Raw genomic sequence first — 27,565 nt, forward strand, 5'->3', positions numbered from 1 at the left:
GATAAGGGAAATATTGAAAAAAAAAATTAATTTGCTAAAATGAATAGTAAAAAATAATAATTTATTTTAAATAAGATTCAAGTAAATAGAATAGAAGGGATATATCTAAGATAAAAGTATGTTTTTGACTAAATCTCAAAATAATTTTGTTAGTAATTATTATGCTCTCACTAAATTTGTTTCACTACACATAAGGTAAATGGGGTGATAAAAGAATGTACATATGAGGAAATAATTTAATTAGTAAGGAGAAAATATACCAACTTAACATTATTTCTATATATGTCATAGATACTTGAAGTTGATAATAAGGTAACAAAATTCATGTTTATTCCTATTTTGCTTCAATGTTATCCCTATATATATTCACTTGTATGCATTCACTTCAAATAGCAAGCAACAATTATTGAAGAAATTAAAGTGGCCTCTCTTTTTACTTCATATTTTCTTTCTTTAGTACTTGTTGCAAACATTTTTAACTTTCAAACCTCTTTGTGTGACCTCAATACAGACGAGGCATTAATAACAGGTATATGTAGACAAGTACAAAATCCTTAGTTTTGCTTAACCACTTTCAGACAAATTTTGCATACCCATCCATATGTTCCTGAAGAAGTAACGCGAGCTGCTATCGCCCAATCATTACAAAATGCTAATGACAACCATGCTTTCATAGAGAAAGCTAAAGCAAACGCAAAAGATAAAGAGACCCAAGACATGTACGGTATTTGTGATAGCGGTTATGGATTGTTGATAACCGTACTCCAAGATGCTGCCCAAGCATTAGCTAACAAGGATTTTAATGGCTTGGAAAATGACCTTTCAAAGTGTCCCAAATTTGTGAGTGATTGTCAGAATGCACTTGGTAGCAAGACAACACCTGAAATGTTAGATAGGAGTAGAAGACAATTTAATCTTGTATTAATGTCAAAAATTGCTGAAGGCCTCATTAAGAAATAGGTAGTTTATATAATTGTTATAAATTAATTTATCTTTCTGAAAAGTTAGTAGCTAATAAAGAGGAGATTGATATTCAATAAATTATTCTTATTTCTCAAGTGACTTATTATATCATGTCTAAGCTTATCATTTTCATTTGAGCCTTGGGATATATTTTTTAGCCTAGCTACTTGTTAGAATTTTTTTCTCAACTACTCATTTATTATATGTTTTAATTTAATTAATAAGGTGTAAGTTAATAATAAGCCTTGGAACCGCTGATCCTAGCAATCCAAAAGGACGTTCTAGTTGGCTGAAAATGCATACGACCAATCGGCTTTTTTAATGATATTTGCCTTATTTTTTTTATTTGATTAAGCTAAATTTGATTTGAATATTTCGGGCATCTTGGTCTTACATTAAAAATTGTCTAAGCACGATTTGAAGTTATATCGCTCCAAAGTTTGGTTGTAAACAATAATAAATGTATTTCTGAGTGATTTTCCTCCAATCTTTTCTATTTTAATTGTTATTCTTGTTGCTATTGTTGCTCCGTGTTTGACATTATTAATGTTGTAGTCATTATTATTACTTATTTATTTTGTAACTTTCTCATTGACGTAATAAAACTTTGGCCCCTAATTTTTTACTCTTCCAATTGAAAACGTTTTTCTACGTTAAATCTTGATGTATTTTACAATTGCTAAATTATGTCTTGCCATACTTATTATTGAATTGTTATAGATGGTATTGTATTCTATTTGTGCAATTATTTATTATCTTCTCTTGACTCAAAATTTGGATATTTTACTCAATAATGAGAGTTGTGTTATACATATAGAATGAGACTAGTGTGTTCTATATATTTGCATATAGAATGTAAATCACATGTGGCCTTCTATTTGTCTATAATAAAATGAAAATTTTCTGTTATATTGATATTGACGCAACAAATTAATTATAATTTCTCTTTTACAATGGTCAACAGTCAACAATCAATGGTCAATATATATGTAGGGTAGATATAATATTAGTTGCATAAAAACTTGGAACTTCTATGTTAAAAAAAAAAAACAGACAACACTTTTTTACTACATCAAGGGAGGGAAAAGGGGAAGGGCATGAGTTTGAACTATCACTTCAATTATGAACGGCGGGGAGCTCACCAAGTGACTTAGTTTTCAACTCCTTCTTATATAAACCTAAAAAATGAGTCGTGTTATAATTTCAGCAATTTCTATTTTATATCAATGTATAATTCTTCAATATATTTGACTTATCCAAAAAAATCTTTTGAAGTAAACTATCTTCATGTCTTCAATAATTCCAATTTTTTTTGTCACGTATTACTGCATAAATTGTAAAAGAAAACATGCAAGATTAATTAAAGCTTGTTTCATTTATTTTTATAGATTATTCAACTCGTGAACTCAACCTCGGGATCATAAATCTTAGAGGATGATTTATTTGTCTTAATACATCATATTTCTTAATTAAACAAGATTATATATATGTTCCATGATATTAAGATCCTTATTTTTTAAATAGCTTAATCCCTCTCCAACGAGACTCCATACGATCTGATTCATTATCTTGTGCATAAACTCCAAACTTGAAATAATGATTATCTCCTCCTCTTCCTAATGTTTCATGTTTGAGAATTCCATTAATATAAACTTTTGATTTACTTGCACCAACATCATGAATCACATTTAATCTGAACCATCTATTATAAATATTTGATTCAATCACTTTTTCTCTATAGTAATGTAGGTTCCCATCATAAACTCTTAGCACTAAAGTTGTGGCTGATGGTGATGCTCCAAATACTTGCATTATTGACACACCAGATGAACCACTTGGGACATATCCATTTGCCTCAAATTGCCAAATACCCGATGAATAATCATGCCCCTATATAATAACATTAATAATAAATCAATATCACTAAAATATTGGATAAAACTTTCGGCTACAAGAAAATATGGAATTAGCTACGGAATTTATTCGGTAATTCCTAGCTAACACAACACTAAACAAAGGATTTAACGATAGTAATATAATTGTTTTTATATTCTATTTAAAGACAAAAATAAATATGGGCATTTATAATCACCATTTTATATAAATGTCACTAAAGGTTTTAACGACTCGGGATGCAATGACATGAACTCAATTGCAAAGAAAATTTATTGTCACTAACTGTCTCTTTCATTGTAGTATAATCCGTATTAATTAAAAAAACTCCTAACTAATTGAGTTTTCTTGTAATCCGTAGCTAAATTGGATTAGCATGAGAGTTTTGCTGTTTTAGCTACGAAATTTTTATTTGCTACTAATTCCTTATTTTCAAGTAGTGTTCTTTTCTACGTGTGTGTTCCTTTGTAACGTATGCTATAGATAGGGGATGCTTGTGGAACTGTTTCATTTAGAACAGTTTCTTTTTGTACATCCATGGACGAATCTTAAAATATAAATAAAATCCTTCTATTTTAAGCAAAAAAAAAAAGAGTAACGCATAGTGGCTTATGAACATGAATCGATGTGAGGATTGTAATAAATTGACGACTATAGCGTAAGAAAAACTTAATTATATTAACCCTTTGAGGGATTTTCCATGAATAAATTATGTGAGAGTTGTAGTACGGAAGTGAGGATTAGCTAGCATAAAAAAAGACGTAGTTATATTAATCCTCTGAGGGGACTTCTGATAAAATATTCCCAATTAGGTTGATAAATATTTTTTTTATGAATCAAGGATTATATGATGCCTCAATGGTCTAATTTTGACTCACTCGACTAGGTATTCATCTGCCTCGTGTGAACATCAATCAATCTAGCCAACTAGGATGGAGTCAGATCTAGATCTCGTGATGTACAAACGAGATACATGAATATGCCTAGTCGATTACCATTGAAACACAACTATGTCATGTTATGATGACATAGTAATTGACAATATAATCGACCACAACGTAACCAACTTGAAATTAAATCAATACACAAGTAATTAATTAAAAATCGATAAATCTTTCATTGGACTTTATCGTTATACGAATTTCACAACGGGGTTTTATTTGGCTAGTGGTAGTATGGGTCTTGTCAGTTTTGAAAACCCAAAATTTGTGAACTCCATCAATGAAGGAATACCTTTGATTCACAGGCACATCATCAGGCTTTTGAATTTGGAAATTGCTTTGGCTAATAGATATGGGAGTGAAACCATCAATAGGATCAGCTTTGCATGACAAATGGTTTTGGATTACAATTAGTTGGATAATTAGTATTATTAAACAAAATAATACTATAATAACATTACCGTTAGAATTAAATATGAAAATAGATAAAATTATTTAAGGGAAGATAAATATAATTGAACACCCAAGGAACACTGAAGTAGATGAATAAATCGATCAGTTAAAAAAGATAGAAATAACCCGACATAAAGAAAGACCAAAAATAACTAGAGAACCTTAATAATGGACCTTTTTAGATAGGACAAGAACAATCGAAAAAAGACCACGAGTGAATTTTTTCACACAATATATATATATATATGCAACTCAATTAGGAGATCCATATATAGCAAGAAACAATGTATCTTCCCTATGCTAGTTTCAGAAAAAAATGATATACACCACTAATTCAAAGTCAATTTATTGCCTACTGAAGGCATTCATTTTCTTTCTCTAATAATTGTAGGATTTTGAATAATATTTCATGATTATGTTATTTTCTTCGTTAATGCATCATATCATTGAGTTTAGAACGGTGTCATAACATATACTCCCTCCGTTTTAATTTATTTATCTTATTTTTATTTTTAATCTGTTTGGAAAAAAAAGACCACAAGATTCAAAGATCTTTTTTATTTTTTTAAAATTTCTTATTAAATTAAAATCAGACAAACAAATTAAAACAGAGGAAAAAATATTGATTTCATACTGTGGTGCTATTTTAAATATGAAACTTTTATTATGAGATATGGAGTTTTAGCTTGTGAGATTTTTACTATGAAAATTTTGATTCCGTCCTAACGAAATTCCATATAGAGTTAAATTCTTTTAAAATTTGTAGTCACTAATTGTTGTACTTGTACACCTATAATAATATTTTGATGTTAAATTCTTTGAGAAAATTTCACAAATAGCTATTATAAGTATCTTAATTATGCTCCTTAGCTATAATTTGCTTAATTACGCTACATAACTATAGTTTTGTTTGTTATGGATATTTTCGTTTGTATATTTTGTTTGTCAATATGCAAATAGGGTGAGTATATAAAAATTCTGGATTTATCCATTTAGAATTTTTCAGAACTTCGTTTGTATATTTCGCTTGCCAATATACAAAAAAGGTAAGTATATACAAATTTTGTATATATATATAAGAATTTTTCAGAACTTATACAAATCAAATGTATCAACAAATCACATACAAACGGAATAATTATATACAAATTCTGAATTTATACAGTTATGAATTTTTCATAACTTATACAAATCAAATGTATCAACAAATCGTATACAAATAGCTAGGATAAGCATATACAAATTTTGGATTTATACAATTAAAAACCGAATTATACAAATTAAATAGCAAAATTGATTGAACTGTAGCCGCATTTAATAACGGACCAAAACTATAGATTAAGTACATAATAATCGTTAAATGTTTGTCATTTTCGGTAATTTCTCCTAATTATTTTAATTAGATGTTATAGACAAAATTTATTCATAAATTATTTTTATTTCTGAATATTATAAATATAAGAAAATTATTTAAATTTAAAATATTAAATATATATATATATATATATATATATATATATATATATATATATATATATATATATGTTGTGAAATATACTAGTTTGACAACAAAAAGAGAAAAATAGTAACAGAAAAGTTAATGAAGAGAGACAGAGAGGAAAATCGTGTGTATGTATCTGTGTTCTATCTTTTCTTCTATATTTCATCTATTATTTCATTGCCAACATTGGCAATTTATAGGCAAAGTGGGAGATGAATTGTAGTGGCAATTGGACCACTATAAGTGTTGCTCATACAAAAGGATTCCACTATTATAAAGTGGACATCCATTATTATAACCTAACACTCCCCCTTGGATGTCCATGTGTAATGTGCCGCTATAAAAACACTTTACAAGAAATAAGATACATAGTTATTCTGATGTTGTGCCTCGTTAAAACCTTACTAGGAAAAAACCCAGTGGAAAAAGCCTAATGAAGGAAAAAGAGTACACAGATCTGGTAATACGCCTTGATTGCTGCCTCATTAAAAACCTTGCCAGGAAAACTCAGTGGGACAAAATCGTGGTTAAGGGAAAAAGAGTGCAGCGCGCATTTTACTCCCCCTGATGAAAACTTCATTTGATATTTTGGAGACAGCGCATTCCAACCTTATGCCTTAGCTTCTCAAAAGTTGATGTTGGTAATGCCTTTGTGAATAAATCTGCAAGATTATCACTTGAACGAACTTGTTGTACATCAATTTCACCATTCTTCTGAAGATCATGTGTGAAGAATAATTTTGGTGAAATGTGTTTCGTTCTGTCTTCTTTTATGAAGCCACCTTTCAATTGAGCTATGCACGCGGCATTGTCTTCGAATATAATTGTGGGTATTTTAACATTATTTTCCAGACCACATCTTTCTTTGATGAACTGTATCATCGATCTAAACCACACGCATTCTCTACTTGCTTCATGAATTGCTATTATTTCAGCATGATTTGAAGAAGTAGCAACAATGGACTGTTTTGTAGATCGCCATGATATAGCAGTCCCTCCGTGTGTAAACAGATAATCTGTCTGAGATCGAGCTTTATGTGGGTCTGATAAATAACCTGCATCTGCATAACCAATAAGGTCTGCGCAACCTTTGTTAGTATAAAACAAACCCACATCAATAGTACCCTTCAGGTATCGCAAAATATGTTTGATACCGTTCCAATGCCTTCGCGTTGGGGATGAACTATACCTTGCTAACAAATTAACAGAAAATATTATATCAGGTCTAGTTGCGTTAGCAAGATACATAAGTGTGCCAATAGCACTGAGATATGGTACTTCAGGACCAAGAATTTCTTCATCCTCTTCTGGAGGTCAAAATGGATCATTTTCCACTTCAAGTGATCGAACAACCATTGGAATACTTAATGGATGTGCTTTGTCCATGTAAAATCTTTTTAAGATTTTCTCCGTGTAGGCAGATTGATGAACAAAAACTCCGTCTGCTAAATGTTCAATTTGCAGACCTAGACAAAGTTTTGTCTTTCCAAGGTCTTTCATTTCAAATTCTTTCTTTAGATATTCAATTGCCTTTTGTACCTCTTCAGGGGTTCCAATGAGATTTATGTCATCAACATAAACGGCGAGTATAACAAACTCTGATTCCGTTTTCTTAATAAAAACACATGGACAAATAACATCATTAATATAGCCTTCATTTATTAAGTACTCACTTAGGTGATTATACCACATGCGCCCTGATTGTTTCAGACCATATAATGATCTTTGCAATTTTATTGAGTATACTTTCCGAGACTTTTTACATGTTTCAAGCAATTTTAATCCTTCTGGGATTTTCATGTAAATTTCATTATCAAGTGAACCATAAAGGTAAGTTGTAACTACATCCATTAGATGTATATTAAGATTTTTATGTACAGCTAGACTAATGAGATATCGAAATGTTATTCCATCCATAACAGGTGAATATGTTTCTTCATAGTTGACTCCGGGTCTTTGAGAGAATCCTTGTGCAACAAGGCGTGCCTTGTATCTTACAATTTCATTTTTCTCATTTTGTTTTCGCACAAAAACCCATTTATAGCCAACTGATTTTACACCTTCAGGGGTTTGGACTACAGGTCCAAAAACCTCACGTTTAGCAAGTGAGTCTAATTCAGATTGAATTGCCTTCTGCCATTCTGGCCAATCACGTCTACATCGACATTGTTCGACGGATTTAGGCTCAAGACTTTCACTATCTTGCATGAGGTTAAGTGCAACATTATATGCAAAAACATTATCAACCGTGATTTTAGATCGATCTAATTTTATCTCATCACCGAAAGAACTTATTGAAAGTTCTTCATTCACTTGAGTCTCGGGTTCACTGATTTCTTCAGGAATATCAGGTTTACTCAAATCTTGACCTTCTTCAGGAGGTTCTATTGTAGTATCATCTTTATTATTTCTCACGCTTCTTTTTCTAGGATTTTTATCCTTTGAACCCAATGGTCTACCACGCTTTTGGCGTGTTTGGGATTCAGAAGCTATGATACTTGTAGATGGTCCTTTTGGGACATCAATCCGGATAGGTACATTCACTGCAGGGATATGTGACTTAGTTATCCGTTTCAAATCAGTAAATGCATCTGGCATTTGATTTGCTATTTTCTGCAAGTGGATGATCTTCTGGACTTCTTGTTCACATGTGCGGGTACGTGGATCAAAATGTGATAGTGATGAAACTTTCCACGCAATTTCTTTTTCTTTTTCGGGTTTCTTTTTCTCTCCCCCTAATGGCGGGAAAATTGTTTCATCAAACCGACAATCTGCAAATCGAGCAGTGAATAAATCTCCAGTCAACGGTTCAAGGTATCGAATTATGAAGGGTGAGTCAAACCTAACATATATGCCCAACCTTCGTTGAGGGCCCATTTTTGTACGTTGTGGTGGTGCTACAGGCACGTATACCGCACAACCAAAAATTCTTAAATGGGCTATATTTGGTTCATGACCAAATACTAATTGTGACGGAGAGTATTTATTATAATGTGTCGGTCTGAGACGTACAAGTGCTGCTGCATGTAAAATAACATGACCCCAAACAGTAATTGGCAATTTTGTTTTCATTAGTAGAGGTCTTGCTATCAATTGTAGGCGCTTTATAAATGACTCTGCAAGGCCATTTTGAGTATGAACATGAGCTACAGGATGTTCAATTTTTATCCCAATTGATAAGCAATAATCATTAAATACTTGGGATGTAAATTCTCCAGCATTATCAAGGAGAATGACCTTAATTGGATAATCGGGGAACTGCGCTCTCAATCTTATTATTTGTGCTAACAACTTCGCAAACGCCAGGTTGCGAGATGATAACAGGCACACATGAGATCATCTAGATGATGTATCTATTAGGACCATAAAATATCTAAACAATCCACTAGGTGGATGAATAGGTCCACATATATCTCCATGTATACGTTCTAAAAAGTCAGGAGATTCGATGCCAACCTTCAGGGTCGATGGTCTGGCAATTAATTTGCCTTGATAACAAGCAGCACATGAAAATTCATCATTTGTAAGAATCTTCTGGTTCATTAACGGATGTCCAGTTGAATTTTCAAGAATTCGTCTCATCATTATTGATCCAGGATGACCTATTCGATCATGCCATAGCACAAATATATTTGGATCAATAAACTTCTGGTTTACGATCATATTTGCTTCAATTGCACTAATTTTTGCATAATATAGGCCAGATGACAGAGTTGGTAATTTTTCCAAAATAGATTTCTGGCCTGAGACACTCTTGGTTATACCAAGATATTCAATATTCATTTCATTTAATGTCTCAACATGATATCCATTTCTGCGGATATCTTTAAAACTTAACAAGTTTCTTGGGGATTTAGAAGAAAATAGTGCATCTTCTATAACAATTTTTGTCCCCTTAGGCAGAATTATAGTAGCTCTTCCGGAGCCTTCTATCATTTTTGAATTACCAGAAATTGTAGTAACATTAGCTTTTCTTCTAAGTAAATTGGAAAAATATTTCTCGTCTTTAAATATAGCATGGGTTGTTCCACTATCAATTACACAAATAATGTTAAAATACCCACAATTATATTCGAAGACAATGTCGCGTGCATAACTCAATTGAAAGGTGGCTTCATAAAAGGAGACAGAACGAAACACATTTCACCAAAATTATTCTTCACAAAGAAAGAAAGTAAATATTATAATTAATACATAATTTATTATACAAAATTTTATTTTATTACATGGATCTAGAAAAATACAAACATAATATTTAATACATACAACAACAAAGAGAATTGTTTAAATATTATCGGACTTATCAACATTCATATTTACTTCTGGAAAATTAAAGAAATCAGCTACATCCAGATGCATGGGCTCAATATTGTCCTCAGAGATAAAATTTATCTCTGGATTATTTTCTGCCCTCTTTAACGATGCTTGATATAGCTGAACCAGACGTTTTGACGACCGGCAAACTCGTGACCAGTGCCCCACACCTCCACATCTATGACATATTGTTTCTGAATTATTCTTCGGTAAAGCTTCTGGCTTTTTACCCTGCCTTTTATATTGCTGGTTATTTCTCGGTGTCAGCCGGGCATCATGATTAAAAAATTTTCTTTGACTACGACCACGACCACGACTGGGGCCATGGCCTCTTTCTCGTTGGTTTGAATTTGTCTGATTCACTTCAGGGAGTGGAAAAGAACCAACGGGACGACTATCATAATTTTTCATTAATAAATTCATTATGGCGTTCAGCAATAAGTAAGTGAGATAATAATTCAGAATATTTTGTAAAGCCTTTTTTGCGATATTGCTGCTGCAGGAGCATATTCGCTGGTGGAAATGTGGAGTATATTTTTTCAAGTTTATCTTGTTCTGTGATTTCATCTCCGCATAAAGTTAACTGAGCTATAATTCGAAATAAAGCAGAATTATATTCAGTTATATTTTTAAAGTCCATTAGTCTCAGATTTAACCAGTCATGACGTGCTTGTGGAAGCATGACCAACTTCAGGTGGTCATACCTTTCTTTTAAATTTTTTCACAATTTCAAGGGATCTTTTAATGTAAGATATTATAATTTAAGACCCTCGTCAAGATGGTGGCGGAGGAAAATCATAGCTTTTGCACGGTCTTGACTAGATGCCTGGTTATCATCTTTGATGGTGTCTGCCAGACCCATCGATTCAAGATGAATTTCGGCATCTAGTGCCCATGAGGAGTAGTCTTTTCCAGAAATATCAAGAGCAGTAAATTCAATTTTTGAAATATTTGACATTTTATGAAAATAAATTTAAATAAAACTCTTACCACTTTTTGTTACCTTGAAACAATAGCCGGAGCCTCGTGCTGATAATGTGTTGTGAAATATACTAGTTTGACAACAAAAAGAGAAAAATAGTAACAGAAAAGTTAATGAAGAGAGACAGAGAGGAAAATCGTGTGTATGTATCTGTGTTCTATCTTTTCTTCTATATTTCATCTATTATTTCATTGCCAACATTGGCAATTTATAGGCAAAGTGGGAGATGAATTGTAGTGGCAATTGGACCACTATAAGTGTTGCTCATACAAAAAGATTCCACTATTATAAAGTGGACATCCATTATTATAACCTAACAATATATATATATATATATATATATATATATATATATATATATTACTAATTTAGAATTAAAGAAATCTAATACACTAATAAATTCGTCACTAAATGTGCAAATATTTAAACTCTAAAGCACACATTTTAAAGCTACTTGACAATTAAATTCTTCCAAGATTGATGAAAGAAAATCCGGAATTATAGCTTGTTTCGTAAGTTGTAGTCTCTTAGACAGAAAAGAGATTGTTCAATCTAATCAATAAACATGGTCGAGATTCAAGAATTCGTCTGAGAGTCACAAGTTTGAATCTCCAGTAGACTTTGAAGTGGTTCAAGAGTAGGAAATGGAAGCAACTTAAGAAGGAAATTGTTTCTGCCATATGAGATGCAATGCTCTATCACACTTAGAAGGCCAGGAATTGAAACTGCTCAAGTCCAAAAGGAGATGAAGTGAAGATCAGGCCAATGAATGTACAAAGAGAGTTTATAGTTGTAGACAGTTGATTAGTTTCTTACCTAGCAGTTTTGTTCTTTTTTAGTACTAGTATGGATGTGTAGTGCTTGTTTCAGTTTGGAGGCATAGGAAATTAGAACACTTCCTAGAAGGTGACTCGATCTTTTGTGTGCTCGAACCATTCCTGCACGTCGATCGAACTCGAGAAAAGGTCTAAATAAAAAATCACAGCTCAGGAAAGTCAGTAATGTTCCTTGGTTCTCACTTCATAACAAATTCCTTAAAATGAACAAAAATCTATGTATATTGGGGTTTCCTCAAGTAGAAAAATGGGAAGCTGCAGACAAATGTATGTTGTATAGTATATGTATGTAACAGATTGTCAAATTCAAACTAGCATATAAGAATGTTGATAACTTCCAACCCTCACCCCCACAATATCCAAGTACATATCTTAAAATAGCACTCAAGAAGAAAAACTTGATAAAGGTGAAAGAAACTTCAAAGGAAAAAAGGGATAAACATAACATAAGAAAGCAGACTATTCACTGAAATCAATGCTGCCACTGCGAGAGCTGCTGGCGTTGCGACTATGTAAGGAGAGGCCCCTCATGTGACCAGACAGAGTCGAACAATCAGACTTGTTTTCCTGAAAGAATTTTTCTCTCTCAGCATGTTTAGCAGGTGGAGGAGGAATTGCAACAGCAGCCGCTTTTTCAATGTTGCTTTCTTGCTTCTGCTCCATAACCACCGGTCTTATAAGTGGACGATGTAGCATATCCCCTGGAACTGCAGATCCTAGCAATCCAAAAGGACGTTCTACTTCACTGCCTTCATCTTCCGGCTGTAGCCGAGCTTTTCCTTTTCTTATTCTATCAAGTAGAGCTTATTGTTAAAAACCAAACAATAGTCATCCAAGTACAAAAGGCTGATTGTTAAAAGGTGGCTAAACGCGAGAACTGTAAGGGGTCGTTTGGTTTGAAGACAAGTTATGATGGGATTAGCTACAGTTGGATTAGTTATGATAGGATTAGTTATTCTGGTATTATTGATTGGTTTGTTGTATTAAATAGAACATGCATTGTAGAACTTCTAAGAAGAAGTTGTTTGTTACACTTTTCCTCTTTACTATCTATATTCCTATATGCAATGATGGAGATGGAGTGCTTGGGATCAGCAAAATTCTAAATCTATGGAACTAACTGGTTTCACACCGGGAGAACAAGAATCCCTGTTGTGAAGACAATTGACTGCTATTGTTATTTATTTCACTTGATATAGGCCTTTTTACCACTGCTTCTGCCTATCTTTTTCTTTTTTGCATTTCATTCGATTAAGATATTTCTTTGAATCTAAATAATACAATAGGATTTACTTTTGAAAGTTCTTTTTTTACTTTTTTTAGAAATCCAATATTTTTGATGAGCCATTTTTTGGTTTCTTTTGAAACTCTTCTAAATAAAAATCGCCCACCACCCTATTTAGTAGAAAAGAGGTTTGAAAGGCCTCAGGGGTATTTTTGTCATTTTTCATTGCTTTATCCAGGGATAACTAATCTCGATATTGTTATTCCACCCTCTGGCATGAATAACTTATCCCCGATACAATTATTATCTAGGTATAACTTATCCCAGAATTAGTAGTAACCAAACCAGGGATAATGTAGTGCTAAAATTTTATCCCAGGACTATCTAAGCTTGTCGAGCATAACAAACGACCCCTAACAGTTTTGGGTTACTTCACAATCTATGAGAGTAACACAAGTACATAACACTGGTGTTCACCACATAATCCAAGCACGTCTGAGCCATCATCAAGACAAACTTGATGGAACAAACCAGATTGAGCAATGGACGACCATGCATTCGTAATAATACAGAGAAACCATGCTTAATTACCATCACGTGGAGAAAACTTGGTGCAGAAAAGTATATACCACCTCTAATCAGGAGTTGTGCATCAAAAATGTTGTTCATAATAAAGAAACTACCAGTGCATGTTAAGTCTGGCATTCTAAAAAGGCATTACCTTCGGAAAAGTTGTTCAGGCTCCTCTTCTTCTTCTGATTGGCCATGATCATATGGATTTGACGTAGAGGTTGGTCTAACTGAAAGAAGCGCATCATGTCTTTTGAGAACTCTATCAAGTTGCTCGTTCAGCTCCGCAGCTTGGGAGACCACCTTTTCGTCCCTGGAATATTCGAGAATGGATTAATCTTCAACATCACATGTAGTGATGGTGGGCGGTTGTGCAAAATGTGCAAGCCCCTCTTATCTTACTCAACTTTCTTTCTACCTCTTGTGATGGGTAGTTGTCCTGCTTCTATTTGATTGTTTTTGGATATTCAGATGGTGATGCACCTATTTCTTGAACTTGCACATACTTGTCCATATTTGTGAGTTGGGGGGAGGGAGAGTCAATATCTTGGGAACTTTCAATATTTTATCCAATGCAGAGAGAAGATGGAATGTCGCATCTCGGTTGTGCTTCTTATCATATTTTCATTTCTTCTCTTCGACAATCAGTTCAAACCCCACAGTAAAGAACAAATAAAAAACTAAAAAACATTCCAGAGATGAACAGTGAACTCCAGCTTATTCATTCTCTGTTTATTCTACTTGTTCTTTAATTTTTACTTTGGTTAGCCTTTAGTAATTGAACAAACATAGCCTTCTCTTCCCATCTTAAAAAAATCCAAGCGTCAAACTCTCTGACACACCATATGGAATAGGAAAGAAACAAAGCAAACTCTAAGGAAATCCTACAGCAAAGGGTGTAGAGCCAAACTGATGCCTAACTTTGCATATGTCCCCCTACGAAAATGCATCTTAATATGGCACGCCCTTTGTCTCTCAGTAATTCAGTGTGTGTAGTAAAAAAAATAAAAGGTTCTATCAAGATGTCATTTGGTGCAAAGAAGGTGGGTTTCCTTGCTTCTAGACTGACCAGAATATAGCAATTGAAGTCAGGAGTCGGGAAGCATTACCGGGAACTTATAGCAAGATGCATTACTCGTTGCTTTTGAAACGAACATTGCTCCACAAGATCAAGTGTGAACTCATCCTTTGCTCCCTTTGAGGAAAAAGTATAAAAGAAATTAGAGTCCATACATCAGCACCTCCTGGGTTCTAAACTTGAATAACATTATATTACCTTCTCCAAAGAGAACGGGAAAAGAATAACTGCTTATCAGAAAGGAATGACTGAAAGCTGGAAACATTACTGCCAATGTACACAGCTATATAACTAAGAACATATCTAACTCAGATGAAAAATGGCACGTTTGTATTGGAATTAGTGTACGGCATTAGATATTGACGGTGCAAATACAATAACTCCAAAAATAAAAATCATGCCAAGAAAATCAACATTTTTCATGCCAAGAAAATCAACTATATACAAAATCTACTTTCTTCCCGGTAAACATATCTCTGACACATAGATTTACATCTTACATGAAGAGCAAATCAAACAGAATTGCCTGAACAACAGCTTACTTCATCCAAGTAACCATTTATTTCAAAAGCTACAATAGTTCACCTTTAAAAAAACATTAGGTAGCAGATTTGTCAAAGATAACTTAAGAAAAGAAAATGATTCCATTTATACCAACCACAGTATATAACCCTGTTAAAGAACGTAAAACTTACGGATGTTAGATTACACAAACATACCTCAGGATGCTGAGTATCGACAGCATCAAGGACTTCTCTTAGAACCTCCAGAGCAGTGGCAGCCTTCTGTAGGATACTGCACAATATAGAAGCTCATTTACTAAAATACTTTTTGACTTATGAACATTAAACAAAATAGGTAAAGCCTAAGCAGCAGCTAATAAGAAGTTAGAGAAAAGGAAGGAAGATTTTGAAGAAAAAGAAAAGGTGTTGATAGACACTTTTACACTTATAAAATAGATTTCATATTGGATAAATTTTTCATTTAATTATTTTCCTTAGATTTAGGATTTTGAAGTTAAATTGTCATTTGATAATTTTTCTAGTATTTAGGATTTGAATCAACTAATACTAGAATTATTTAAATACTAATGCTACTTGAATAATGACATTTCAAAACCTGAATAAATTCTGTATATACTTCCAATTCATTTTCTATTAGTGGTGGCAAATGGGCGGTTGAGTCAAATTTGGGCGGGTTGAAAATGGGTCAACATAAAATGGGTAATAATTCAACCCGCCCATATTTTATATGGGTAAAAATGGGTTGGGTAACAAACTGATTGGGTAAAATACTAGTTTACCTATATTTTCATGAGTAAATAGTACTCTACTTTATCATTCAATATGGAGAAAATATTATAGCCTTTTTTGGATGAAAAATGTTGAAAATATTTTATTTAATTTTATTGTATCCAAAATTAAATCCGACACCCGATGCGGGACCCGACTTCTAAATAAGGACCCGGGACCGAAACAGACCCATGACCCGAATTCCAAATCGGGACCCAACCCCCGACTTTCGACTCGGGACCGACCCTGATCCCCGGGTCGTGACTAGACATCCGAATCGGGATTTGATCCTGACACATAAATAATGACTCGATCCCAACTCTCAACTCCCGATTGAGACCCAACTTTTGAATTCGGACCCGATCCCGACACCCGACCCTGGATCTGACTTCCAAATCGGGATTTGACCCCGACACCCGACCTTGATGACGGATCCAAAACCCGATCTCGATACTTGATTTGGGATTCGATCCCGACTCCTGATCCAGAAACCGACATTCGAACTGACACCCCACTCTAAGGGCCAAAGAATTCACCTTTTAAATTTTATTTTTTTATTTATTTTTTTAATATTTTTTTTAATTATAGAGGATAATAATTAGTTTTAATGAAGAACATAAGAAGGAAGGGAAATTTCAACATTTTTGGTGATATCATAAATTTTGAGTGAATAAAAATTGGAAGGTTAACCCATTTGGCTAGCCCCTAGTTTACCCATATTTTACCCATCTAAAAAATTACTCACCCAACCCATTAAAATATGGGCGGGTTACCAAAATATGGGCTCACTTTGCCACCAATATTCTCTATCGTAAAAAAAGTTTCCTTCAAATAATAATAAATGAGTAAATAAATGTTACGTTCTTCTTTTCTTTAATTTTTATCTTATGACACCTCACTTGTGGGATTTCACTGGATATGTTGTTGTTGTTGTTATCTTATGACTCAAAACACATTTTTCAATAATAGTTGTATTTTAAAAAACATTGTACTCATTGATAAGGGTACACGCGTACCCAGAGACTAGTTGTATAATAATCACATTGGTTATAGATTTCTTAAAGGGTCCCTTATATTGAAAGTCCACCTAGGACTATGGAGAAGCAGCAAAGTCAAGAACAGATGCAAATAATTGATGAAGAAGGAAAGAAGCTATGAAGGGAGAAGTACAAAGGAGAATGTAGTTCATCAAAAAGTGAAGAAGAACGTAAACAGACAAACACTGCAAGGTAGTAAGAGGACAGTAATAGTATGAAACTATAACAACAAAGGGAAGAAATTGATGATAAACAGACCTCAAATAAGTGACGCAAGTTGATCTTTCAGGCTTGCTCGACTTACGGATTTCTGACTTCTTCGTTAGAAGGGAAGACTATAGGCTCTCTATGGATATTTTGGTTCTGGTTCTTAATCCTTGGTTTTTAGGGAAGATGGATTCTCTTGGTTGGGTCTTTATTGAAATGAGGCTATGTGACAGAGTAGACGTGTTGAACCCCCTTCAACCGTGGGCACAAGCACATTTAGTTTTTACTTATAAATTAATAAGTTTATTTCTATAAAACAAGAGCTGGTTGGACCAAAATGTGACATTTTTTGTACTATAACATTCTCTATATATCACTTTTAAGTTTTTACCCTTTTTTATAAGTAATTTTTTATTTACCAAGTAATCGTTATAAAGCATGAAAAAAAAAACCAGCAGGTATGGACATATGCTCCATCCTTGCTAAATCCTTGTCATCATCTCTAAACTAGCTACGTTCTATGTATACATATTCAAATCCTGTAATCTAGTAGCTATTCTAGGTTATCTACTGCCTCTCCCGTGAGTCTCTTGTATGATGTGCCTAATTAGTGAACTGGCTGGCTGCTACTTCTGCTTAAAGATCCTACTATTAGGCTCCATCCATAAGCTATATATTGTGCTCGCCACTGTCAATTTATATACGAGTGCTGTACTGCCTTTTAAGTTTTTACTTGAACAAACTTCTAACGAACATCTTCAAAACATGTAGCTATATAGAGAGGAGTTGAAAAAAAAGTTATAGAAGTTCCATAGGAATTTTCTCTCAGAATATCCAGGCTCTGGCTGAGCAGAAGTATCCATGGAAAGAACAAGCAGGCTCGCAGCTTGCACCAAGAGTGAGGATACAGAAAACAGAAAAAGGACAAAATGAGCATTTCTTCTCCTGCATTCATGCCACTACTGCTCAACAACTAATTTTTTTGATTCATCGGCGTCTTTAACCACTAATATTACCTGGTACACCAAACTAAGAGAGAGAAGTGTAGTAGTGAATTCTTTCTTATTCTTTTTTTTTTTTTGAAACTGGCAAGGTTGTATTCTTCAGCATTAAGGATATGCTGGCTATCTCCAAAAAGGAGTATGCTGGCTACCTCCAAAAAGGAATATTACAGACTATGACATTTACCTGTTGTCAGGAACTTTTTGAGGCTCTGCTTGTGGGAATTTCATTTCACATCTAGAAGAGACATGATTGTTGTCTCTTTGATTATTTGTATTCTCATTTGAGGGAGTATGCGGTTCCGCGAAGACAAGAGATCTTTGAGGAAACTCCACGCCTGCACTCTGAAAAGTCAAATCTCAAGCATTACCAGAGTATTCCGAGTTTTACACCATCACAAAAATAGCAATGGTGTATACAACACTTCTCCGTAGAGAAGAAAATTTGCATTCACAGAATTTACAAGTAAGGGGGTGTTTGGATTGACTTTTTTAAAGTGACTTATAAGCTAAAAGCCAAAAGTCATAAGTTGGGGACACCCAACTTTTGGCTTTTAGCTGTTCTCTTACCTTTTTAGCCCTAAAAAGTGCTTAAAAGGACTTTTTTTTGTTTGCCAAACACTACTAAAACTTAAAAGTCAAAAGTCACTTAAAATAAGTCAATCGAAACACCCACAAACTCACATTACACAATCAAAAGGTATATTTTATTAAATCTCTACTGACACATGTTAGATGACCTCTCTCCCCACATGCCATTGAAAATACAAAGTGCAATATTTATTTGAGTAGGGGTAAAACAACCTTCAGAAAAGAACCATGAGATTATTGGTCCAATTTTTAGAGCAATAATACGAAAACCATATTCTTCACCCTTTCAAATTAAAAAAGGGAATATTCAATCAAACCTCGTAAGCAAACAAAATAATGATGTTCGTAAAAAAAGAAGGTTTCTAGCCATTGATGCATTCGTGTTTTCTTCAGCGATGGTGAATTAAGTTTTTGAAGACATGAGAGCAAGTAGATGATTATTCACAAAGCCGTTGAACGGAACTCAGGTTGATAACCTTTGTAACAAGTTGGGCATGATCAACACTTATGCTCTAGCTTGAGGGAGTATTACAAAATCAAATAAGTTGTATATTTCCTTATATAAATTATTGTAGCTGATTTGTGGTATTTAGATATCTAGTTACCATAGTTAGCCTGTCTTTCATATGTATTTAAAACGTTGTATTCTTTGAGTAATTATAAGAGAAAAGTTCCCCAAAGATTTTGCATTACACTAATCATTAAAAGAACCTCTTATCAGTTACGAAAATTTTCTTAGCCATCATTTGGTCAACTTTCTCACTTTTAATACTGTGAATATACATAGAAATAGATGTGCTATTTTTGTGTTTGCTTAAACACTGAATGTAGAATGAAGTAGTTAAGAAACAGATGACGACAATTCTCAAAATTAGGAAGATATTTTATAAGGATTACACGCAGCATCTAGTCTCATCAACTCTTCCTTTTTTCTTCAATAGAGTGCAGACGAGTCGATGTTTCTCAATAGGATACAGTTATATGTAAGGTTAAGGTGAGTTTACCTACCACTAACTCATAATATGCAGAATAATACTGAGGGAACCTCCCAGAAGCTCCGCCAAGAGAAGTCTGTGCAGCATCTAAAAGAAGAAATATCTTCTCTCGTACAGGTAGATCTGACTATATAAAGAGGAAGAAAAAAATTAATACCTCCTTAGATAATAGAAGAAATAGCAAGACCTGAACATGAAAACTTTAAGAACACAAAGGGAAGCAATCAAAAATAAAAAGTGAAAAATACCAGACCTTTTTCTTCACTATCTTTACAAGTATTGGAAGGATTCCTGTATCAATAACCTGCTTATGAACAGGTTCTCCAATATTGTTTATCAACATTTCCAGCAACTGCAGTATTACGTGACAACGCAATAAGTATAACCAACAAATGAACTATCTTTACAAAGGCTGCCAAACCAGCAAAAAAATTGTTATACAATCAATGGACAACATTATTTCTAATGAGATGGAAAAATGTTGGAGAATCTAAAAGCACTGACATTTACTGAGAAGAGTTGTGAGTTTGGGCTTTTACTTCCCAGCCGTTTCTTTATAGCTTTAACGACATCTCTAGCTTGCCTGTTCAAATCAAAGCAATATCATGTCCTTGAGTCATCAATCAGATGCAAGTTGAATGCTTGGTTGAAAAGTAGCTAAAAATGCTAAGTCATAGTTCTGTTAGAAAACTTATTCTGCACAAAATTGAGGTCCAACCCAGACTAGCAAGAACTTGGTTTTAACAAGTGAACCGGAGATTTTTAAGAAATATAAAGTTGTATAAGTTTATTTCATTAATCCTTGTAAATATAAATTCAATATGTGGTTACTACTTAGGCATGTCCCAGGGACCATGCAAATGAAGATTAACCATATACATTAAGTAAGGTGCCATAGAATAGCCACTTCGTTGGTGCAATAGAAAAGAACTTGCAAAGTTGTTACCTTTTAAAATATTAGGGAGGAAAATAGTTTCAATTACTGTAGCAAAATATGAGCTTAGGGAACTCCATTATTTTTTTCTCCTTTGTTTTGTAACTTTCGCCACTAGATACTCCCTTCGTCCCATTTTTATATGACGATGTAAGCACATAATTTAAGAAAGAAAGACTTTTGAATTTGTGGTTCAAAACGAATCAACACATTTGTGTGGCTATAAATCATCTCATTAAGGATACAAAGAGAGGTGTTAAAAGATGTTCCGAAATATAGAAAGGTGTCGTTCTTTTTTAGACATGCTAAAAAGGAAAGTGTGCCACATAAAATGAGACAGAGGGAGTAATATATTCAAACAGTGAAGTCTTTATTTAAAAGGCATGTTTACAAATGTTGTAACAATCAAAGTTAAAAGAAAAACCTTAGTATGCCAGATAAAGGCTTTAACTAACAGATCTAAAACTTCATTTTTGGTGAAGCAATAGCTGAAGGTACTACCGCCACCTAGAATAATAATTTGAGAGAGAGTTGAAAGAAACTTCCATACTTGTGATCACATGCGACCAATTCACATATTTCAATATTTTTTGTCCAATCTATCTCAGTGAGTTTGTCACTTGTTGCAGAGTTAACAAGCTCTACCGCCATTCCACTTATTTTCCAGCTGGAGAAATAAGAATTTTGTCAATAACCTTCATAAATCTTTCAGGAAACATGTATAATAGAAGTAAACAGGCTCATCTTCTAAAGTCCAGATCTTGGAACACAAGTACAGGCTTAGTAGGAAAGATGAATAAGCAAGCCCAAAGCTTCCTTATTGTGTTAGAACCATCTAAGTACTTACCTAACGGCCCCATGTACTGCTAAACAACGAAAAGTTGTTGGATCAAACTTAATATCATGTTATGACTGTTTGCAATATACAATCTATAGGCATAGGTCCGATTATAGTAATGGCTTAGGTGCTAGCACATTTTTCTACCACATGATTGAATGTGATTTACAGCAAACTGAAAAATGTTTCCCCTTGCATCACATCTGACAGCTACATGTTAACTAGATAAAAAACCAAAAGTTGGGGCTTCTTCAACACAAATGGCAAAATGTCCTTTCTTCTTCCTGTTTTAGTTTTACACCATAGGAAGTCCTTAATATTTTTTAGAAGAAATGCAGTGTAGTCTCTGAACATTGACTGCCAACAATTTAGTCACCCAACTTTTACTTGGATTAGGCTGGTAATTTACTCCCATGGATCCCAAATTGATTCATCTAAATCACCCATGTGGGCCACTTCCATGTGATCTATCCAATTCTGGCATAACAAACTAGAGAGAGGGGTAAAAGTTCCACAAAGGTTCATAAGATATGGACCTTAGGCCTAACTCAACCTCAAAAGCTAGCTCATGAGGTGAGAATTTCCCAAGACTATAGAGAGAGAGACCAAATCACGCATCCATGTGGGAATCCTAACACCCCTTCCGCCGCCACGCTCGAGCCTAGAACAAGCGCGTGGACAACATAATATGGGGGTCCAACATCAGATAAACCAAGAATTAGGATGGGGTTGACACTGATACCAATACCATTATAAGAGATGGACCTTGAGCAGGACCATATAAAGAGACCAAATCAAAAATCCACTACCGATGTGAGAATTCTGATAGAGGTCATGCATGCATTAGAGGCTGAAAGTTTAAATTTATTTATTTATTTTTGGTTAATGAGGGGAGAACTAGAAAAAACTGCTTAAAATATTATCTGGAGAACAAATGGATTATCTTGGTTGCCAAGTTTGGATCTGATGAGAGTAAGGACAACCAGATAAGGCCAAATAGAATGTTAGGGACTAAATGCAAGCTATTATTCAGGGACTGCATTGAACTTTTAAAAAAAAATTAGGGAACTTAAGCTTTATATTCCACTTGTGTCATAGCAGCTCAAAAATCATGTCTACAAAATCTAGTCAAGAACTTCCCTGCAATAGATGATACTGCATCAGCAAGAAGAATAACAGGAAATTAATCCAGAAATATCTAATCTGAACAACGCCAAGAAATTCAGCTACCAAACTCTCAGCAGATACAAAGACACTGTTTTAGCAAAGTGGGCATAAAACAAATGGGATGTGTGCTGAAATCTAGATCCAAATGCAAGAAAATACAAGAAATTATTTTAATGGAAGTTACTCATTCTTGTTTGTTGGGTGAGAGAGGGAAGAGGATTGTTAAAGTCGTGCAACATCAAGCCTGTTGAACTGAACACAACAAGGGTATGGATGTACAAGAAACACAAAAAAGGAATCCATTGCAAAAGTAGCATTGCACCTAGCAGAAGGAGCAAACCTTCAAACAATTGTGCATGCCACTTTTAAGAAGTAAGAACTTATTAATAAAGAATGACAAGTTTAAACAAATGGTAATGACCCTTGCTTACAGAGTTGTTGTGGGTTGCCACTTACATTCCACCGACTCAATCAAGAACCCTGATCTAATTCATTCCACCTTCTTAGACAGACAGTGGGTGATCCAGTTAATAATATTCCATTGATTATGAAATCCCGAATTGACACCTAGGTACTGCATAGGAGTACCGATGTGGGACCATAACAATCATCACCAACCACTAACTGACCCCTCGTCACCTTCTCCATCTGTCCATCAAGAAACCACAACTCATCTTTAACAACAAAACACACATATACAGTAGCACCACCAGCTTCACTAAAACTCAACCACTTCCGCTCTCATTGCCACCCAAAGTTTTCATATACACAGAGAAAACCACCATCAACACGGAACCGCAGACTTCCCCTCAGATTATTTCATCAGACTTGGTATTTGGCCTTTCTTTCTTCTAGGTAAATAACTCAACATTCAACCAAGTTCACCATTTAGCCTTCTTGTAGCACGGTGTGAACAGATAACATTATACCAATTAAAGAAAATATATAAAATAAAATATCTTGTTTAAAGGAAAAAACACGAGTTCACGTGTCCCATTTTTAGGCTATAAATTCGCCCTGAAATATGAATTATAGACAAGCCATGAATCTACAAACACAAATGTCTTCCAAACAATTCACATGCTTCCAGACAAGGCTGTTATCAAATTACCTACACTTTCTATACTTTGATTACTCTATTTTATCTGTGACGCTTTCGTTCTTTGTTCTCCCATAACGCTTTTAATTTCTTAGCCTTATCTGACATCTTTTTATGCTTTTAAGCTTTTATTGGACCGAGGTCTCCCGGAAACAACCGTCCTACCTTGGTAGGAGTAAGGTCTGCGTACACTCTACCCTCCCCAGACCCCACGTTGTGGGATTTCACTGGGTTGTTGTTGTTGTTGTTGTATACTACCTAAAAGAATCACCACCAACTTTATGTCCAACCAAACATCCTAGATTTATAAATATTTTCCTCGGGTGAAACATTCTATGAAAATATTTTCCATTAAAAATCATTTCACATCATCCAGATAGGACTGTTGTCAAATAAGATAACAACACTACCAAAAAGAATCACCACCCAGCATTTGACTAATTCAGCAAGCAATTCCAAAATTAGTCGCTTATCAAATTAGCAGTCAACACAAAGCTTAAATATGATTATTATTGTCAAAGGCCAAAAACATAAGGGGCTCTTTAAAGTTGACACCTGTCTTCATTAACTAAGATTGATACCTATTAAACACTCTAACGTGATTCAAAGTATTGATACCTATTACAACACTCCAACGTGATTCAAAGTATATCTATTGAACACAAAATATGGAGTTGGGTAATATTTCATGTGATTCGGTAAACTAAATAGAAACATCATCATTGCTAGATCATTCGTCTAATTAGATGAAGAATGTTGACATGGGCAAAAAAGTATTTTTCACTTCAACTAAGCGCGATTGATACCAAAGTCATTTCTTTTTTTGAATCAAACATCCTTAACTTGAACCAACACAACAAAAATCACTCTCCTTCCCATTCCCTACAAAACCACCCCAAGCCACTAGCTACACCAACCCAAAAACACCATAATTGATACAATCCATTGAACACCACACCCCAAAAGCTAGCTATTGAAGTGGGAGAGCTCCACGCTATATAAACCCCACCTCAGCACATAGTAATACGGATGTGGAACTAGACCATAACAATAATCACCATCCACTTACCCCTCTTCACCTTCTATCTCTATCCATCAAGAAACCACAATTCATCTTCATCAACAAAACACACATATACAGTCCCACTACACAAAACTCAACCACTTCCCCACCTCATAGACACCCCAAAGTTTTCATATACACAGGGAAAACCACCATCAAGACAAAACCACAGACTTCCATTCAGATACTATGAATTATATACAAGCAATAAATCTACAAAAAATTTACATGCTTCCCCTGACATTGATATTTGAATCCCTCTTAAATTTCAAGAACAAAAATAAGATCTTGAAAATTTCCCACTAGCAAGTAAGTTTAAATTGCATAAAAATGAAAAACCACAAAGGAAAAGCTGAAAAGAGAAACTCTAAGTTGCCATTTCATGATAATAGTTCGAGTTAAGAAATAAAAGAACTTTTTTTTTTTAATTGAATCACCTATATTTGGGTGTTCCTGAACTTCTTCTCTGTTAGCACTTGTTGGCAGAAGAGAAAAAAACACCGAGAAAGAGCAAATCAGCAAATGGTTCCAGCTAATCAACTAGCAGCCTCTGTAAATTTTTGTATAAATCATTGCATACACCTGTAGCTGTATGTATATATATATATATATGGCTGGCTGTGTAGACAAAGAATCTTTGATAAACTAAGGTACAAGGCTTCTTTTTCTTCTTTTTTTTTCTTCTTTTGCAATCTTTTATATTCTTAAAATTTATGTGGCACAAAAAGGAAAGGGAAAAAATCTTAAATATTAATATAACTATAAAAAATATTTTGGATAAAAAATAATTTTAAAATTATTTTTTAAATTTTTCTATAAAAAATGATTACTTTTTAAGACGAACTAAGAACTGTCATATAAATTGAAAAATTGTGGAAATGAACTATCATATAAATTGAGATGGTTGAAATACTGATATTATTTGATCATAAATTTTAAAGTTGAAATTTTAGTTAGTCTTTTACTATTATTTCTTTCTGCCATTACGGATGGGCGTTCGATTTTTCGATTCGATTTTGTTAAAGTTCGATTCAGTTATTTGGTGTTCAATTTTAAAAAAATGTGCATCTTATTCCAAAACAAACTAGATCGATTCGATTAGATTTTTTTAACTTCGATTTGATTTATTTCGATATTTTTAAAATGATATTTTGATGCAAATAAAAAATAAAATGAAAACATCCACTGCATTAGTGCACTTTAAACATTTAGCCAAGTGGCAATGTACAAAGTACAAACATTACATTTAATTTTTAAGTGTTATGCATAGCCATGTTCAATGCTATGCTCAGTCATGCTACTGCCCAATCTAACACAAATGTACAAACATTACATTTAAATATCCAGCCATGCTACTGTCTGAGAATTGAACTGAATGAGTAGCGATTGTTGTCTGCGTGACTGCGTCTCTGCGAGTTTTGTTTGGTTTAGATTTTAGGACTCCAATATTTGGGCCAAATTCAAAATGGATTGGCTAAAAATTAAAATATTTTAGGTCAAAATATATAAGTAATATAATTTTAAAATATTATTTAAATTTACTTAATAAAACCTTAGTTCTACGGTGCACCATGATTTCGTGACCCTTTCACTAAACACCGAATTGAAGAATTAAAGTTTTTGAAACAAGAACTGACACCGAACCGAAACACCGAATAGTCATCATCAAAAAACTGAATTAGTTCAATTCAATTCGGTTTTTTGGTTTTTCGATATTTATGCCCACCCCTATATACCATAGGTTGGTCACACCTACAATCGAAATGAAAATCAAGGAGTTTCTAGTTCAAAAATGTCGAATCCCATTTAAATCATCATTTGTCAGGACATTTTGGCGTAAGTTTTTTGGCTTTGATAGGGCCATCTAAATTTTTAAAGTTGTAATTTTTAGAATTTAAAATTATATTTAGATATGTATTTTATTTTTGAAAAAAAATGAAAAATTGTGAATGAAAATCTCAAATATTCAAAATTAATTTTTGAAAACTTAAAAATATTATATTTAATCAAATTTTATAATTAAATCATTTATTTAATTACGAATAGCTACCAAAAGCTTTATGTACAACGCTTTTCAACGACTGATGTATTGGTAGGATAAGTTTTCAGAATCTTTAAAATATTTTAATATGAAATCTAAGAAGAAAAAAATATAAATATATTTGTGATTACTGATTTTAGGCATTTATGAAAGTGAGTTTTGTGGCAGGCACCGACCTTCACTTTCAGCCAAGGCTGTCAAGTCGGTTAGAACATCCTAATCCCAACCCGGCTTGATCCGTGACCCGTGACCCGATCCAGCCCATATGTTTTAAGGAAAAAGTTCAAAATTATATTTTCTCTGTTTTAAAATACTTATCACAATTTTTTCTTTATAGAGTCAAATAGTATGAACTTTGATCAACATTTGAAGATATATTTTTAGTATATTGATATGAAGGAAATTGCAACTTATAATTCTTTTCGTATAGTTATTGAATATTTAAATTTAATTTAGAAATATCGAATCAATCTAATCTAATTTAGCACTAAAAATTAATTAAAGTAACTCGCAAAGCGAAAAATGATAGGCTCTGTTTGGATGG

At 33.6% G+C, this 27,565-nt stretch overlaps 2 protein-coding genes across 2 annotated transcripts; both read right to left on the minus strand.

Annotated features, from left to right (window-relative positions):
* Window positions 1-2,472: 2,472 nt before the first annotated feature.
* On the minus strand, window positions 2,473-7,891 carry LOC129891307 (citrate-binding protein-like). The gene is made up of 3 exons (XM_055966620.1): window positions 7,882-7,891; window positions 3,988-4,243; window positions 2,473-2,854 (listed from the first exon to the last, which is right to left on the minus strand). Exons 1-3 carry the CDS (start codon window positions 7,889-7,891, stop codon window positions 2,473-2,475), a joined length of 648 nt encoding a protein of 215 aa, XP_055822595.1.
* Window positions 7,892-12,139: 4,248 nt separating this feature from the next.
* Window positions 12,140-25,612, minus strand: LOC129901244 (TOM1-like protein 5). Its single transcript, XM_055976378.1, has 10 exons — window positions 25,418-25,612; window positions 21,364-21,480; window positions 20,384-20,462; window positions 20,133-20,231; window positions 19,893-20,006; window positions 18,481-18,638; window positions 15,476-15,551; window positions 14,788-14,873; window positions 13,830-13,991; window positions 12,140-12,673 (listed from the first exon to the last, which is right to left on the minus strand). The coding sequence occupies exons 2-10, from the start codon at window positions 21,462-21,464 to the stop codon at window positions 12,343-12,345; spliced, it is 1,206 nt and encodes a 401-aa protein (XP_055832353.1). The 5' UTR covers window positions 21,465-21,480; window positions 25,418-25,612; the 3' UTR covers window positions 12,140-12,342.
* Window positions 25,613-27,565: the final 1,953 nt, after the last annotated feature.

Source organism: Solanum dulcamara, chromosome 1, assembly GCF_947179165.1.
Source record: "Solanum dulcamara chromosome 1, daSolDulc1.2, whole genome shotgun sequence".
NCBI lineage: Eukaryota > Viridiplantae > Streptophyta > Magnoliopsida > Solanales > Solanaceae > Solanum > Solanum dulcamara.